General features: G+C 30.2%; 2 protein-coding genes across 2 annotated transcripts; both read left to right on the top strand.

The window, feature by feature from the left end:
• Positions 1-10,408: 10,408 nt before the first annotated feature.
• Positions 10,409-11,150, top strand: Phum_PHUM576390 (ABC transporter, putative; the record flags this gene model as incomplete). The annotated part of the gene is made up of 3 exons (XM_002432150.1): positions 10,409-10,599; positions 10,693-10,824; positions 10,898-11,150. The coding sequence occupies 3 exons, from the start codon at positions 10,409-10,411 to the stop codon at positions 11,148-11,150; spliced, it is 576 nt and encodes a 191-aa protein (XP_002432195.1).
• Positions 11,151-11,220: 70 nt separating this feature from the next.
• Phum_PHUM576380 (ABC transporter, putative) lies at positions 11,221-15,661 on the top strand (the record flags this gene model as incomplete). Its single annotated transcript, XM_002432149.1, has 10 exons — positions 11,221-11,411; positions 11,488-12,130; positions 12,217-12,436; positions 12,549-12,737; positions 12,857-13,040; positions 14,355-14,488; positions 14,572-14,726; positions 14,821-15,073; positions 15,153-15,301; positions 15,380-15,661. The coding sequence occupies 10 exons, from the start codon at positions 11,221-11,223 to the stop codon at positions 15,659-15,661; spliced, it is 2,400 nt and encodes a 799-aa protein (XP_002432194.1).
• Between the last annotated feature and the right edge of the window lie 2,699 nt (positions 15,662-18,360).

Here is an 18,360-nt window from a genome sequence, read left to right as displayed (position 1 = left end):
TCACAGTTTCGGAATTTTTTTTTTTTTTATAATATAATTTCCTGCATCCAGAAAGAAAAATATTTCCATTCTTTTCGACTTCCTTTTTTTTTACGTAAAAATTTCAAGGATTTAATTATGAATTTTCAGGTTCTTCTCCCCTCTCTTCCTTTCCCTCCCCTTTCCCTTCCTCTCCACTACCCTCTCTTCATTCTACCCTACTCATTTTTTTTACAATTTTAAAACTACGAAATGCATAAAAAAAAATAAACAAAAGTTAGGATAAAAAATAAATTAAAAAAAAAAAAAAATTTCAGGTACGAAAAATATCACGTAAGCTAAACATAACCACTAAAGAAAAACATTAATAATAATAATAATACATATGTATGTTAAGAATTGTAGGAATTCAATTACCCAAAAAAAAAAAAAAAAACCTGAACGTAAACGACTTTTGTTGTTGTTGTTGTTGTTATATTGTGAAACACATTCATTTCATCCACAACCTCACGATCTTTCATTTACGTGTAACACACTTAAATATTCAAAAGTTGGCAACAATAAAAAAAAAAAAAAAATTCAGGCTGTCAACGTATATACCACCACAATCGTAACCGAGTTTATTTACTTCGCAAACGGAATCGTAGGTTCGTGTTATTTATTATTATAGTAGTGTACCTTAAAAAATTTTTTTTTTTTTCTTTTTTTTGTTTGTGTTTTCGTTATGTTGTCGTTTTTGATGTTGTCGTTACTGCTGCTGCTGCTGTCGTCGTAGTTTGTGATGAAGTGAATTTTCTTTCTTTTTTTTTTTTACCCCCCATTTGGGATTTCTTTTTGGATGGAAATGGATGGAAACAACTTACAAGTGAGTGTTTTATTTATTTATTATTATTTTTTTTATGTTTATCGGTTTTATTATTATTATTATTAGTTTTTAAACAAACGAACGGATTCGTTTTTACATTTTTCTCGAACGTGTTATAATAATAATAATAATAATAAGGATGCCGTCGTTTATTGTATAAAATTCGTAGGCGGTTGTATGTCGAACCTACTCGTATTATAAACGTGTTTAATTTATTATTATTATTATTATTATTATGACTATTATTAATATTATTATGATTCAATCGTTAGTTACTCATTTTCTATGCGTTTCCTATGAATGCGTAAAAAGTGCGTGTGGGTTTGACTCTTCTCTACTAAAAGGAAAAATTTTCCTTAATTATTATGAATTATTCTTAAATTCTTCTTCCACTTCTTTATTTTAAGTTTGTCTGTTGTTATTATTATTATCATTATTATTATTTAATTACGTGTGTGCCGGTTGTGATGGTTTCGTATTAATCGTTTGATGGAAAAGGTTTGTTGGTTTGTTTGTTTGTTTGTTTTTCGCGAAGGGAAAAAGGTATCGGTGAATGATGTCGTGTCAGTAGAATTTTTTAAATTTATTTATTTCGATCATTTTCACGACGACTCAAATACGTCGTTAATTATTATTATGTACGAACGAGGGGAGATTAAAAGAAAAAAAAAAAAAACAGGTTTTTCAATCAGGTGCGGTATGATGATGATGATGATAAATTTGTTTCGACGAATGTTTTTATTCCCGGGTAGGGGTGGTGGTGGTGGTGGGAGAGGAAACGGGATGAAATGTTTTATTTGAAATTTAATTTAACTACCGGAAGGTTTTCGAAAATTAAAGTCCCAAACGTACCTAACGGAATGTAAAAAATGACAAAGACTTAACCTTTGACATTACTGTTATTATTGTTATTATTATTATTATCGTGTAATGAATCGATGGAAAAAACAGGAGGAGGAGGGGGAAAAAAAATAATAAAAAAATTCTCCGAACTAATTTATTTAAATGGCGGATGTCGTTTAAGTAATAACAATAATAATAATAATAATACTTGGCGTACCTGATTTTTTTTTTAAAATGTCTTCATTAGCCGTAATTAAAAGGGAAAAAAATTTTTTTCTCTTTTTTACCAAAGTTAAATTCGTGTCATCGAACTCGTAGGTTTAATAAATTTTCAACGTTCGAAATTCGGCGTTTTTTTTTTTTCAAATGATGGCAACACGTTTAAATTTCGTTATACGTTGATTTAAAAAATAAGAGAGAGAATAAAAATGAATTTTTTTCGTTTTTCTCTCTCTTTGTCTCTCTCATCCATTCTCTCTCAAATAACAAATCTTATAAACTATTGAAAAAAAAAAAATATACGAGTTAAGAATATAAAAAGCGTGAGAAAAAAATAATTCTTTTGACACGACAAAAGTTGTTTTTAATATGGAAAAAAAATCATTTCGTCGATTGACAGAACAACTAAAAAAAATTCTTTTCGTGGGTGTGAAAAAAAAACGTTACGTCACGTGACAACAAATTTAAAATATAAATTTTTTTCTAAATTAATTAATTTAAATTCGTAATCGTTATTTAATTATCGCCAATTATTATCGATACGGAAAAAAATATACGACGTTTCCCGCCATTTTGTTTTTTGTTTTATTGTGCAAAGGTTGAGCTTATCGAACATTAAATGAAAAAAAATGGCGGCGGAGGGAAAAATGTCGCGAGATTAAAAAGAGGGAAAAAAAATTAGCGTGTGAGGTTAAGAGAGAGAGAGAGAGAGAGAAAACAGGAAAAGGAAGAACCCGACACGTTTTCATTCGACGTGATTAAAATAAAAAAAATAGAGAGAGAAAGAGAAAGAGAGAGAGAGAGAGAGAGAGAAAAGGGTTAATAATATTAAATGATATTTTATCAGATTTGTCAGGTTAGTGATCCAAGATGGCCATCGCCCGAGACTTTTAAACTCTACACACACACACAAACACCACAATTTAAAAATCTTGTTAACCGAAGCATGAATTCGAAAAATAAATTTTTTTTCATCAGGTACGCATCAGAGTATGAACACGTCGTACCTTTACCTTTTTAAAAAAATTTCGGATAAAAAAATTAATTCTATTTACACGACGTTACGAATTCGATTTTTAAAAAAATTGTCGTCGTCATTTGTTTCCATCGTAATCCCCCCTCAAAAAAAAGTGGAAACAATAAATTTTTAAAAATGTCTCTCTCTCTCTCTCTCTGAATTCTTCTACCACGTGGAATTTAATTCATTCTAAAATGAAAACAATCAATAGTTAATAATAATAATAATATTTAAAATATTTAAAGAAAAATGTCGAAATGAGGTCAAAATGCCTCCTTTTATCTTTTTTTTTCCTCCTTTCCCGTTTTTTTTTTTTTTTTTGTTTATTGTTTAATCTGGTTCTTATGGTTTTTTAAAAAATCTTCTTTCGTACCTGACTCGCATTTTATTATTATTATTATTATTATGATCTTACTGTTACTTTAAGAGCGAAAAAAAAAACAAGTTTCGTTTCAGGTTCGGTAATGATAAACTTGATTTTTTTTGGTTTTCGATTTCTCCCCTCCCCCTATCTCTTTCTACCCTCCTATAGTGCTGCTCCCTCTTTTCTCACGAATACGTTCATTCAAATGAAAATAGAATTTTTCCGGGAATATTGTGGGAAAAAAAAAATGTAAGAAAGAAAACAGTTTCCCTTGACATAAACCTGAATTTTTTTATCTCTCTCTCTCTCTTACTCAACAACACATTTAAGAATGAATGATCGTTCGAGTGTGAAAAAAAAAAATTTATTCCAGGTATATTTTAAAAAGGTAGTCAGCTCTTCCATCGATTTTGTTTTTTTTTTCGAAAGGTAAAAGGAAAAAAAAATGAATTTCAGGTACGACGTTCGATTGAATGAATAAAGCCTGTTTTTACTTTGGCCTTAATTTCATTCGTGAATTGTTTATATGTTCTTTCCTCACTTATGATATTCGTTTCCGTTATTATTATTATCATTTTTCCTTATTTTTTTCCCCGTACCTGTTTTTTTTTCACACCGCCTTTCATTAATTTTTCCCGAACGGTTTTGTTTTAATTGAATTTTAAAATCGAACGCATGTTTATTCGAGAATAAATGAAATGATTTTTCCACGAAAATTTTTTATAAAATTTTCGTGTTTTTCTTTTATGTTTGTACACCGAAGTAATGTGTTGTGGTTGTTGTTGTTGTAGAAAAACAAAGAAAACTCGTCAAACCGTAAATATAAAATTATTACGTGCACGTTAATAAATTTTTATTACGAAATTACGTATAAGAACGAACTCCTTAAAGAATTATTTAATTGTGTTTTTATTATGTGGGAGTAGGAAAATGTGATGAAAATTTCGAGTTCGATTCGAGAATTCGATTTATCGAACGAGATATCGCTGTTGTCTCGATTGGGATTTTTTCGTCGTTCGAATGAAGAGAAAATATGAGTTTTTACATTTTTTTTCTCCTCCTCCCCCGCAATATTGAGATTTTAGTATGACGTGGCAGTAGAAGGGAGGATTTGAAATTATTTCCGGTTACCGGAAACTGTTGGAAAAGTTAAATTTATTTATTTATTTATTTGTTATCCGTAAAATGTTGAAAACTGTTTTAGAAAAAACGGATAAAATAAATTTATTGTTATAAATCTCACGTTTTTCGCCTACGGTACGAATAATAGTTATTATTATTATTATTACTATTTTTACTATTATTATGCAACGACGATTAATTTTAAAAAGCAAAACAAAATGGCGGAAAATTTAATAACGCGAGATTATTTATTTTTTTTGAAGCCCTTAATTTTTTGAAAGTTACACCACTTATCGAATTAACTTTTTTTTCTTTTTTTTTTTAAGTAAAAAAAAAATTATGGGTCGACGTTTCAACGATCACATGTTTAATAATTAGAAACCATTTCCGGTATTTCAAACGCGTGGGCGGTTTCATTTCCTTTCCTTTTATTTTTTGAAATGAACACTAAAAAAATGATGAGGGTTTTTTTATTTTTCATTAAAAATTTATTAGTAGTTTTATTTATTTATTTATTTTTGCTAAAAAGGAAAACTAAGACGTGGCATGAGTATGTGAATTTTTTCCCTCCTTTTTTTCTTTTTGTTTTCATTAACGAAAAAAAAATGCGATTGTTATTTATTTATTATTTGAATGAAATCGGATTATTTAATTAATTTTTCCTACTTATTGTCTCACGATGAATCGAATACCAAAAAAAAAAAATTCTGTTTCCACGTGAATTTAAAAAAAAAAAAAAAAATGGAAACGAGATTTTTTTTTTTGTAAATAATAAAAATCGGTTATTGTGTTGATTTAGTGAAAGTTTTAATTTTTTTTTTTTTGTCAATAATGAATGAAACGGATAACAAAAAAAAAAAATTTTTTTTTGTATTAAATTTGATTTTTATACAATTCCTTTCATTATTCGTTTTAAATTAGTGCCACGATTTTAATTCGATCGTCATTAACGTAAAATTAAATTTTTTTTTTTTTTTTTTTTCATATGTTCGAATGCCTAAGGTTAAAAAAAAAATTTGCTTTTAATTTACTTTCTAATCGTTTTTTTTTTCATTTCTTAGAAAATGATATTAATAAAAAAAAATATATTTTTTTCTAGCGACACGACAAAAAAAAAACCTTCTACCACTTTCGCCCCTTTCAGTAATAATTTTCTTTTTCCCGTTTCGTAAAAGTGTAATGAAAATTTTTGTTATTCGGTGGTGGCGCGCTCACGCGTTGTAATTATCATTTAAATTATTTTATTACTCTATGACTTTAAAAAAAATTTTTTTTAATTTTTCTTTTCACCCCGCCTTCTCTGTCGTTTACGAATGATTTAATTTAAAAATGACTCGTTCGCCGTTGTTAAGATATACGTAATGTGGTTCAATTAAAAATAAATTTGAAAAAAATTTTTTTTTTTTAAATGAAATTATTTTGAAAAACGTTTCGAATCGACGATTGTGCAGACAATAACCAAAATAAATAAAATAAAATATTTTCGATCTTTATTATTATTATTATTTTTACATTTGGACGCCATTTTGTTTAAAAACTAATCTGCATGTAATTTACTTTAAAAAAAAAAAATAAATTTAAATAATGGTTGGTAAAAAATTAAAAGCCGTAGAAAAAATCATTTTGGGTAATTAGTTTTAAAAAAAAAAGAAAAATTAACGTGGAAGAAGAAAAACGTGATAAGGATGATTGTTTCGTTTAGTTTTTTCTTTAGTTAATTTCGCAAACGTAATTTATTTAAACGATATTTAAAAATAAATAAATGACGTGACGTAACGACAAAGAAAATTATATATTATTTTAAAATGATGATGACGTCATTTATGTTATTTATTTATTTATTTAAATTATTAAATCATTTATAAACAAAATTGAAAAAAATATTAATCGACCGTAGAAGTACAAATCATACATATTTAAACGATTAGTAAATGTTTACTGCCAACCTTTGCAAAAAAAAAAAAAAATTTTTTTATATAAGGAATCTCATTTTTTGCGATTGTTTAACAAAAAAAAGAAAAGGGGGGGGGCGACCAAATTAAGATTTCCGGTTAGTCAACAACAAAAACCGGAAATACTTTAAACTATTACAAAATTACCTTCTAATGCCACTGAAATTTTGATAATATTTTGTCGTTATGACTCACGTCATGTGCGGCCATTTTTCTTTTTTTTTGTCATTTTAATTGCAATCGAAGGTTTTAAATTAAACGCGACGACGACGACGACGACGACGACGGTTTCCTTTCCTTTGTTTACATTCCATTACGAAAATTTTGTTGAAAGTTTGTCGTCGCGACAACATTTTGTACAAACAAACAACAAACGAATTTTTTGAATTTTTTTTTTTTGCGTTTAAAAATTTTTTTTCCACGTACGTACTGGCTGATATTAATTAAAAAATTTTCTTCGCTTTTTTTTTTAATTTACGAAACGTGATCGCAGATTATTATAAATTTATTATTATTATTATTTTTTTTTTTTAAGGTATAAAAATTTTGGTGTCGAACCTACTACTACTGCTGCTGCAAATCCAAAAAAGGCGACACACACAAAAAGAAGAAATACCATAAAGGATTTTTTTTCCAAATTCGTCGACAAATAATGATAACCTTAATGATAAATATAAATATTTGTCGCGTCCGTCATTTTTCCAAAAAGGAAAAAATATTTTATTGAAAAAGGAAAAAAGAAAAAAAAAATTTTTTTAAGGTACGTTTCTTTTTTATTATTATTATTATTACTATTAGTGCCCGTATGAGGAGTGAGGCAAAACGGATATGGAAACGAATGATATGAGGAAATTGTTTGTTTTCACTTTTTCGTTTGTTTTGAATTTTTGCTTTCAAAAATTTCGTTTCTGTTGTTGTTTGTTGTTGTTGTTCTTGTTGTGGTTTTTGTTGATGTTGTTGACACGTCAAATGCCGCAGGTATGAAAGGAGAAAGAAAAAAAAAGGAGAAAGTTTAAAAAAAAAAAAAAAACACCGCGACGTTTACACGACTATAATGATTATTGACCGTCATTAATAATAATTAGGATTGATTGATTGATTGAATGGATGAATGAATGAATGACGAAGGAAACAATAATAATAATAATAATAAATTGATTTCCAAGTGTTCGATTAATTTTTTTCTTCTTTCCAAAATGTAAAACGGGTACGCAACGGATCAAACTATTCGAAATTACTATTATTATTATTATCATTATTATTATTATTATTTAATTTATTTTTTTCTTCGTCGTCGTCATCATCACCATTGATGTTGATGATGATGATAATGATGATACTTAGTTTTCTTGATGAATCGACTCGTAATGATGGCATACCAGTTTTTTTTTTGCAAATTGTAATCAGGTATAATTAACAGGTATATAGTAATGATTAAGTTAATCGATAAACAAATTAAAAATGTCGTTATTATAAATGTGCTATTAAGGAAATGTTTATGAAGTTACGGTACTGATTTCGGAAAAGGAATGAGATGAATCGTCGAAAAATATATATATACGGAAAATGGGTCGAATTAAAAAACAAACAAACGGGTAAAACGAATTTATTCGTACCTGAAAATGTCGACGACGACGTATGCGATAAAAACGTTGCCCACCCCCCCCCCCATTTCTCCCTCGTGTTTTCGACACGAACTGAAATTCGATTCGTTTTTAATGTTTAGAAAAATTTTACACATGACGGAAATTTTCCCTACGCCCAAATTTAACCTTCATGATCTTCATAGGTCAAGTACCTGAGGTGATGTTTACGGGTATTAAAAGCTCGATATTTTACTCAACATAGACAACCGTAAAGATGATGATAATAATAATTATGAATAGCGAAACGTTCGTGATTTTTACGACAGAAAAATTATGTTTTTCCATTTCCGGTCATATATCGAATTTCTTTCTCCATTTTTTTTTTTTTTGTAAATTTAAATTAACCTTTATTTAAAAAAAACCCTTTTACTTTTTTTCTCAAGGTGTTACTAATATTTCTCACGCTAAACAAGAGCAAATAATAATAATAAAAAATTATAAATTTTTATTACGGGTTTTTGGAAAGTTGGTAAAACTGACGATAACGTGAGAGAGAGAGAGAGAGAAAGAAAAAAAATTTTTTTTTGAATTAATTTTCAATCAAAAAAACAATTCGAAAGAGAAACGTCGAGAGGCGTTCGAAACAAACGCCGAATAAAAAAAAAGTGGCAGCAGACGTTAAAAAAAAGTGGCAGCAGACGTTAAAAAAAAGTGGCAACAGACGTTAAAAAACAGTGGCAGCAGACGTTTAAAACAAAAGAAATGTTTTTGTTCGATTTCATTCGCAAATTAATTTATTTAATTACAACAATCATTTTCGTTATTTCCAAGGGAGAGAAAGAAAACAAAATGGCTGCCGGGTTAATAACGATGATGATGATGATAATAATAATTAATTAAAAAAATATATATATACAGTTAAGTCGTTAAAAAAAAATAATAATAATAATAAGTAAAGAAAGAAAGTTTTTGTATGACAAACAACAAACACCTGCGTTTGCCGCCGGATGTCAGACTTATTATTATTATTATTATTATTATTATCATCGGGTATCGAATAAATTATTTTCGAAATAAAAGAGAGAAAGGATTCTTACTATCTCTCTCTCTCTCTCTCTCACTCTCTCTCTGTCGGCGGTTTTATTAAGGGATACCTGAATTTTTAACGCCCTTGTTCGTTTGTTTAAAAAAATTCGTTGAGACATTCCAGAATGAATGTTGAATTAATTGAATTAATAATTTCCAAAACGCGACAAAAGCATACCTGACTGACTATCTCAGGTATGCTGATACCGTTATCATTAGTATTAACATAAATTTATCGAGGCCGGTGGTAAGACAACATTCGTACCTTAAAAAAAAAATTGTTGTTGTTGTTTGAAGGATAAACAAAGTAGGTATACGAAAGAATGTGTTGAAATTATTTTGCAAGTCACCTGACTCCTTCATTAATTTCTTTTTGCGTTTCGAATTTCTTTCGATAATCGATAATCGATAATCGAGATTTTTTTTTCTTCGATTTGTTAATATTTATTTATTGATGATGACGAGAAAGTTTCATAGAGTAAATAACACCGATGTTTTAAACACAAAGTCGTCGGATGTTTCGTTTGAATTTATGGATTATGAATGAATGATTGATTGATTGATTGATTCATACCATTTTAATGAATTCGGTAAAAATTGTTTTTAAAAAAATGTCATAGAGTAACAAAAAAAAATCGTTATTCGTCGAAAGAGAAACAAATGTGTTGATTTTTTCGTAACTTAAAAATTTTGAAATTTTTTTTGGTCTTCTGCTTCTTAATTTCCGATTATTGAATTATTTATTTATTTATTTATTGCGATGTAAAATTGAGTTAGAGTGGAGTGCGCGTGCGCGTGCGTGTCAGGTATGATAATCAGGTACGATGATTGCGCATCTTCTCTCGTTAATTTTATTTAATATTTATCCGCAAATATTCTTTGATTGAAAAAAAAAAATATTTGCGTATCTCCATTCTGTAACGGTACCTTCATACTTTAAGACTTAAAATTATTGATGATGATAATAATGATAATGATAATGATGATGAAAAAAACGGCAGAAAATTGAAAGTTTTTTTAAAAGAAAATGATTTATTGTCATTATTCCTGGGGGGCTTTAAGGAGAATGCAAATGTTTATAAAATCACTTAAACTGTCAGAGAATCAAGAAAGGAGGAGGAGGAGGACGCGGGGTCAAATGTCACGTAAAAAAATTTTTTTTTTTTGCATTTTTTGAATTCGTAAATGTGACCGTTAAAAAAACATGAAGAAGGAGTGAACGAACGGAGTCCTGTCCCGACTTTAATGAATGCCTAATTTTTTTTTTTTTGGAATGCATACTCTGGATATTTTAACATTAAAATTTTTCTTTTCTATCTCTCTCTCTCTCTCTCTCCATCTCTCTCTCTCGTGCGCTCACCTAATGATTCAGTCATGTCGACGTCAAAACATAATCTCGTTGCTAACGAATGGGAAATGTCAACGATCGAAAGAAAATATTCCGTTCCTCCTGGAGGTGGTTCTCAATCACCTGGAACTCCACCTCACCCGCAACAGGAATTACAACCGGCGAGAGGAGAAAGAGGTTCGACTTCTGAAGACCTTCACGCATGGTCGATATACAGGTCAGAAAAAATTTTTTCATTTTATTTAGTTGTTGATGCCACGTTTTATTTTATTGTCGCTCCGGGAGTTTAGCAAATTATTTTTTCTTCCAGGCAAAATTTAAATTCGGATTTTACAGATTCCGCATTGGGTTCCAGCGAGAAAAGTCCGTTACCTTATGGTAATTTTCAATTAAGAGAATCAACGGTTCAAAGCATATTAAATCATCCACGTTATGGACCCAAGTGAGTTTTTTTCTTTTTTTTAAAATTTTCTCCAGGGTTTTTGGAAAAAATTTATGTTTTTATATGCGTTCAGATCCGCATTGAGTTCTAACATGTACACGTACCTTAAATTTGGTTTACCACGAGTTTTTCCACCGTCAAGAGGTTTAAGAGATGGTTCGAGCGGTTATAATTCAAGTGATGATGGATCACCGGGTCCGATGAAAGGTGGCGGTGGTCATCATAGAGGACCCATAAGAACAAGAAGTGAAATGGATATAAGAAATTTTCACATGAATTCATCATATTCAAGGGTGAATAATTTTCTTTTTTCTCGTTTAATTTGAACGTTTTTTCAATTTCAATATAAAAAAAATTTAATAATTTCCACAGCCTTCTCCTAGTCGTAACAATCGTATGTCGAACAGTGAAGCCAACCTTTTGTCATCTAGTAGTTATTACACTCACGATCCACCGCCGAGAAGTAGAAGATCGGTGGCGGGTATGGAAAAAACTTCTTACAGGCCTCCAGAATCGAGAACGAACGAACATAGAAAAAGTTTTCACGACTTAAGAAGTGCCGCCATGATGGAATCATTTTTTCACGGGTAGAAAATTTATTTATTAACACGACTCTATTGTTAATTTACACCGAATTTTTATGTATGTTGTTGTTGTTGACAGGAGGCCATTAATGGAACAACGAAGAGCATCAAAAGCCGGATCACACATTTCTTTAAACTACAGGAAAATGCATCCGAATTCTTCGGTCGTGCCTGAATTTATAGGAAGGCCACATTCCGCCATGGGACACGTAAATCCAGGAATGTATTACGGAGAAGGAATTCGAGGTGGTAGCGGAATCGGTGTCGTTGGTGGTGGCGGCGGTGGAGGTGGTGGTATCGGTGGAAACGAAACGCCATCGGGAATATTAGTGGAAAATGAAGGACCCCTACAATATCCACATTTTCAAGTGAAAAACGTTGACGTTGAATCTAAAAAAGAAAAGGGACGTTATTTGATACAGGGAGTTTCACTCGAAGCTCGAGGAGGTGAATTATTATCAGTTATGAGCACTCAAACCGCGGAAGGAACTTTATTACTTTCTGCTCTTTCCGGTGAAACGACGACAAAATATGGTAAAGTTAGCGGTGAATTCATATTAAATGGTAACCTAGTTGAAAGGAAAGAATTAAAAAGACGTTCCGCGTTTGTTAAAACCGATTGCGATTGGGATTCGGATTTAACAGTTAAACAAACTTTGTACTTCCAATACAGGCTGAGGAGGGTCAAGCATAGGTTTGCGAAGTTACCCTTAGACGATAAGGTAATTATGACCTTTGACTTTTCATTTTTTTGTTGACCTTTAACAAAAAAAAAACTCACATTTTTTTTTGTTTTTTGTTAATTCAGATTTCCAGTTTAATTGAAGATTTAGGTTTAGATCAGGTTTCCGGTACAAAATTATCCGGTTTGACAAAATCGGAATTGAGACGGTTAAGTGTTGCCATTTATCTTCTGCTAGATGTCGACATATTGTTTTTGGATCAGCCAACCAAAGGAATGGATATTTTCGATACTTTTTTTTTAATCGAATATTTACGACAATGGTCATTAAATACAGGAATGCCTGGTGAGTAACAAACAAAAAAAAAGTTTATACGGAAATGACGTAGATGAAAATTTATATTATTATTATTATTATTATTATTATTATTATTATTATTATTATTATTTAAAATCAGAATTGACCGGAAGAGTCGTTATATTAACGCTACAACCTCCGACATATGAAATTTTAACAATGATCTCAAGGGTACTCATTATATCCAACGGTCACGTCATGTATTCGGGAATGACGTCACTTCTGTTGCCTTATTTTACAAGCGTCGAGTATCCTTGTCCGCCTTTTAAAAATCCATCGGATTATTACCGTAAGTTTTTGACGTCATCATCATCATCATCATGACAATCCCTGTTGTTTGATGGAATTTCGATTGCGAGCGTTCGTGCGTGCACATACAGATAATGTATCAACTTTTTTTGTTTTCAGTCGATTTGGTGACGCTTGATGATCTTTCGGCGGAAGCCATGCTCGAATCGTCACAAAGGATGGCGCAATTGGGTGAATTACACAGGAGGCGACAACAACCGCTTTCCGACCCCGGACCACCTGCGCATTTCCCACCCGAACTCGTTCATTCTAATTTTTTTACTCAGGCCATAACGTTGTTTTTGTGAGTTTCTTTTCTTCTTTTTTCTTCTCTCTTTCGTCTGTCTTTGTGTCTCTCCCCCTGTCTCTCTCGCGTCTGTATTTCTGTCTCTTTCTCTCGCCCATCTTTCTCATCTTCTTCCGTCTGTCTCTCTCGTCTGCCTTTCTGTCTCTCTCTCTCGTCTGCCTTTCTGTCTCTCTCTCTCTCGTTTCTGTCTCTCCTCCCTCTTTTCGTCTGTCTCATTCGTCTGTCTTTCTGTATCTCTCGTCTGTCTTTCTGTCTCTCCCCCTCTCTCTCTCTCTCGTCTCTCACTCTGTCCTCTCTCTTTCGTCTCTCTCTCTCTCTCTCGTTTCTGTCTCTCCTCTCTCTTTTCGTCTGTCTTTGTGTTTCTCCTCTCTTTCTCTCTCTCTCGTCTCTCTTTCGTCTGTCTCTCTCGTCTGTCTTTCTGTCTCTCACTTTCTTTCGTCTGTCTCTTTCGTCTGTCTTTCTGTCTCTCTTTCGTCTGTCTCTCTCGTCTGTCTTTCTGTCTCTCACTTTCTTTCGTCTGTCTCTTTCGTCTGTCTTTCTGTCTCTCTCTCTCTCTCTCTCTCTCTCTCTCTCTCGTCTCTCTTTCGTCTGTCTCTCTCGTCTGTCTTTCTGTCTCTCACATTCTTTCGTCTGTCTCTTTCGTCTGTCTCTCTCGTCTGTCTTTCTGTCTCTCACTTTCTTTCGTCTGTCTCTTTCGTCTGTCTTTCTGTCTCTCTTTCGTCTGTCTCTCTCTCTCTCTCTCTCGTCTCTCTCGTCTCTCACTCTCTCGTCTCTCTGGTCTGTCTCTCTCTCTCTCTTTCGTCTGTCTTTGTGTTTCTCCTCTCTTTCTCTCTCTCCTCTCTCTTTCGTCTGTCCCTCTCTCTCTCTCGTCTCTTTCTCTCTCCTCTCTCTTTCGTCTGTCTCTCTCGTCTGTTTTTCTGTCTCTCTCTCGATCGCCCACCTTTCTTCTTTCCTTTGTGTGTGTTTCTCTCTCTATTTTCCTTTCTGTGTGTCTGTGTGTCTCTCTCTCTCTCTCTTTCTCTTCTTCTTTCTGTGTCTGTGTCTCTCTCCATACGTTCTCTTTTCTGTGTGTTTGTGTGTCTCTCTCTTTACGTTCTCCTTTCTGTGTGTTTGTGTCTGTCTCTCTCTCTCTTTCGCCCACCTTTTTGTGAGTCTCTTTCTCTGTTTCTGTGTGTGTGTGTCGATGTCTCTTTCTTTCTGTCAGTCTTTTTCTTTTTTCCTTCCTTCTTTCCTTCTCTTTGTATAACTCCTTGTTACTCTGACATTTTTTAAAATTTGTCTTTATTGATTTTCTTTCTTTTATGAATTCAGGAGAAGTTTTTTATGGAGTCAACCATCATCTTTTGTACGACATTTATTTAGAATTCTTCTCGCTGCCATTTTATCATTTTTAGTGGGTGCTATATTTTGGGATATACCTGGAACGGACACTCAATTGTTATTGGGTGAGTTATTACTTTTCATTGTTATCATTTGGGTGATTAAGGATTATGAATGATGATGATGATGACGACTATTGGTATTCCAGGTGATCGACTCGGATTTCACTACACGGTTTTTTGCGTGACACTTTGGCCTTTGATACTTTTAACGTCACTCAACACAGTGAGAAGAGAAAAAAAATTTGTCTTTAACGAAATAGATGAAGGACTATACGGAAGGATAGTATTTGTCCTAATGAAGGTATGGTACCATCTCTGATTCCTACGGTATAGCAGAACGAAAGGAATCAAATTGACCTTTGACATTTAAAACGACTGTTTCATTACCGTTTAAGGTTATATGCGGTCTACCAGGTTCGCTACTCATGTGGTTATCCTACATCGTACCTTCTTTCGTCATGTCCGGACTTCACAATCAGGGTACGAACGCGGAAAGTACGAAAACGTTTTATTTGTACGTCGGACTCAGCATTTTATACCTTCACGCCCTTCAACTTCTTTCGAATGGGATATCGTGGCTGTTCAAAAACACTTTTCTAGCAATTTTATTTATATTTTTAATATTTACAACAATTTTCACGTTTTCCGGTGAGTTTTCCCTCCCCCCCTTTTTTTCCTTATTATTAAAATAAATTTTCTTTCTAGAAAATTCTTTTTGTTTTGGTAGGTTTTCCAATACACATAAAAGACACGGGAGACGTAGGTAACAGTTTAAAAATGGCGTCTCCAACATGGTGGTTAACGAGTACTTTACTTCAAAGAGAATTAAGATCGGATGCGTTTAAAGATCACAATCACGTTTGTAAAAACAAACAGGTACGACGACGACGACGGCAACGACGCCATTTTGTTTTTTGTTTCGCCATAATTTTTTTTTTTTGTTTCCTTTTACAGAAGCAAAGACCTGAAATAATAGTTCAAGTCGCTTGTCCGACTCCAAACGGAACAGCCGAATTAGAATATTTAAACATGTTACCGGAGGAGGAAACGGAAACGAGGAAATCAACAACGAGAATATCAAAACCGGAACCGGAAACGAAATACGGTGAATCATTTTTCATAATGGGAATATTTTGGATCGTTTGTTTTTTCATTTTACTCACGTCATTTTCTCTATCCACCATATTGCCGACGAGAGATGAAAAAAAAATTACGAGATCATCTAATAAACCTTAAAAAGTGTGGGAGTGCGTGAATGAAAGAATGCGTGTTGTAATGTGATAATTATTTACAAAAAAAAATTTGTACCTTATTTATTCGTGTGCGTAATATTAATAATAATAATAATAATGTTTTTTATCATATAAATAAATATTTAATTATAAAAAAAAATTTTTTTTTTTATTTTCTTTGTATGTCTCCCTTCAATAAACCTCCTTCTTAAAATTTAAGAAAGAATAAGAGAGAAAGTAAGCAGAAGCAGAAGACAATTTATACATAGAAAAAAGGAAGTGAAAGAGGATAAAGAAAAAAATTTAAGAAAATAATAATAATCCAAAAAAAAAGTTATTATTATTAATGATTAATAATAATTTTTTAATTAAATAACATTATATATTATTCTAAAATACATAAAAATAGGAATAGAAAGTCTAAATGATTATTATTATCATCATCATCATCATCATCATACGTTAAGAAAATAATTAGAGATTAGTAATAATAATAATAATAATAGTAATATGATAATTTATTTTAATAGACAAAAAATTTTATTAAATAGAAAGAAGAAGAAGAAGAAAACTACGTACATTAATTAATTAATTAATTTATCATCCAAATTTTTATTAAAAAATCAAATGACGCATAGAAATTAATAAAGATTTGATAAGAAAACACTCACTATGATAATACACACGTGTACTAAAATACACGTGCTATTTATCTACTAAATAAATAAATAAAATAAAAATGAAATTTTACAAGCAGAAAACAAAAAAGAAAAAAAGAAAGAAAAAAGTCGTTGATTGTCCGATTCGACGTTAAAAAAAAAACAAACGATCGCGACGCCATTTTGTTTTCTTTTGTTTACTTTTGAAAATTATTAAGAATCACGTGATCAAAATGGCGCCAATAAATTTTGAAATTGTTAAGGCGATTCTTAACGGTTTTGTTAATTTTAATTTGATTGATTTTTTTTTTAAACGGAAAATTATTAAAGTACGTCGTGATTACTATAATCATCATTATTATTATTATTTTTAATAGTTAATAATAATTATTATTAAATTTATTCAAATCGCAAATAAAATAAAGATCGATTTAAACTTTCTCATTCAATTTTTTTTTTCTATTTGATTGATTGTCCTCGATTTAAATGATTATCGTTCATAACAAACAACAATTGGAAAAATTCTAGAATTTTCCTTAAATTTTCCTTTCCGCGATTGTCGAAGCTCAATGATTATATTAAATCATATAAAGAAAAAATAAAATATGTCACAGTTTGTGGTCCCCCTAATAAATAAATTTTTAATATCATTCAACCTTTCCACCATTCACATACCCCCCCCTTCAAATCATTCTTAATAATAATAATAATAATAAGTGATTTGAATGATATGAAATTATGTGTTGTAAAATTTGGTCCTCCACAACAATATTAATAATATTAATTAACAAAGAAATATTTATAATAATAATAATTTTAAAAACTTTCATCTTAAAAACAAACATGTTGTCGTAATTGTTAAGCGAAATTTCAAAAGTAAACAAAACAATGTTAAACCACCACCCAAACAAACAACTCAACAACCAACAAACAAACAACTTTAAATCTTTTAAAAAGTTTTTATAAAAACATTAATGTTCACACTTGTTTTCAAACACTAAAAAAACACATAAAAACTCTTTAAAGTATATTGGAAAAGAAAAATCTGAAAAAATAAAAACAAAACGTGTAAATTGTGGTGTTGTTGTTGTTGATGATGATGATGATGATTAAATTTAATTAAAAAAATTCATAATGATAATGAAACTTTCTTTTTATGTTATTTTATTCAATTTAACATGTTTAAAATATGAAACTTGATTATCAACCTCTTCCCCTCCTCTTCCTTCCCTCTTTTCCCCTCCAATTAAATTTCACTTAACAAATTACTAATAAATAACTATTATTGATAAAAGATAATAATAATAATAATAATAATAAAATTACTAACCTTATTTATTTATAATAATTAAAATTAAAATTAAAATAAAAGAAAAATAAAAATTTTCCTATTCTCTTTTTTTTTTTAAATAATAATAATGATAATAATAATAATGATAATGATAATAATAATAATGATGATTAAAATAACAATGATTGATAATAATAATGAATCCTCCAAAAATAATTGCTTTACTATAACCTAAAAATTATTATTTAAAAAAAAAAAAATTCAACTCCCCCACCCCCCACTCCTACCTCGTGCGACGTGGTTGACTTCGAACAATGATAATAATAATAATAGTAGTAATAATAATAATAAAAATAATAATAATAATAATAATTAAAAATTCGTTATTAAATCAATTTTTTTTCTTTTCTTTTTCCTTTTTTTTATGTATAAACAAAAAACTTATGGTTAACATCATTGTACATTTATTTATTTATTCATTCATTTATTTATATTTATTATTATTATTATTATTATTATTATTATTGAAAGGCTAACAACACACATATAAGAATTTATCTACAAAAAAAAACAACGATAATGATAATGATGATGATCATGAATATTATTACTATGTGGTAAATGATAAGAATTAACTTTAAAAATTATCATTATCATTATTATTACTATTATTAATTATTTAATTATTTAATTATTTATTCGTTAAAAATTATTAATTTATTTTTTTTGCTATTTTAAATTATTTTAAATAGT

The sequence above is a fragment of the Pediculus humanus genome, genomic scaffold (genome assembly GCF_000006295.1).
Source record: "Pediculus humanus corporis 1103172108306 genomic scaffold, whole genome shotgun sequence".
NCBI classification, from domain to species: Eukaryota; Metazoa; Arthropoda; class Insecta; order Psocodea; family Pediculidae; genus Pediculus; species Pediculus humanus.
The sequence above is the reverse complement of the archived record's forward strand: the minus strand, read 5'-3'. Positions and strand labels throughout refer to the sequence as shown.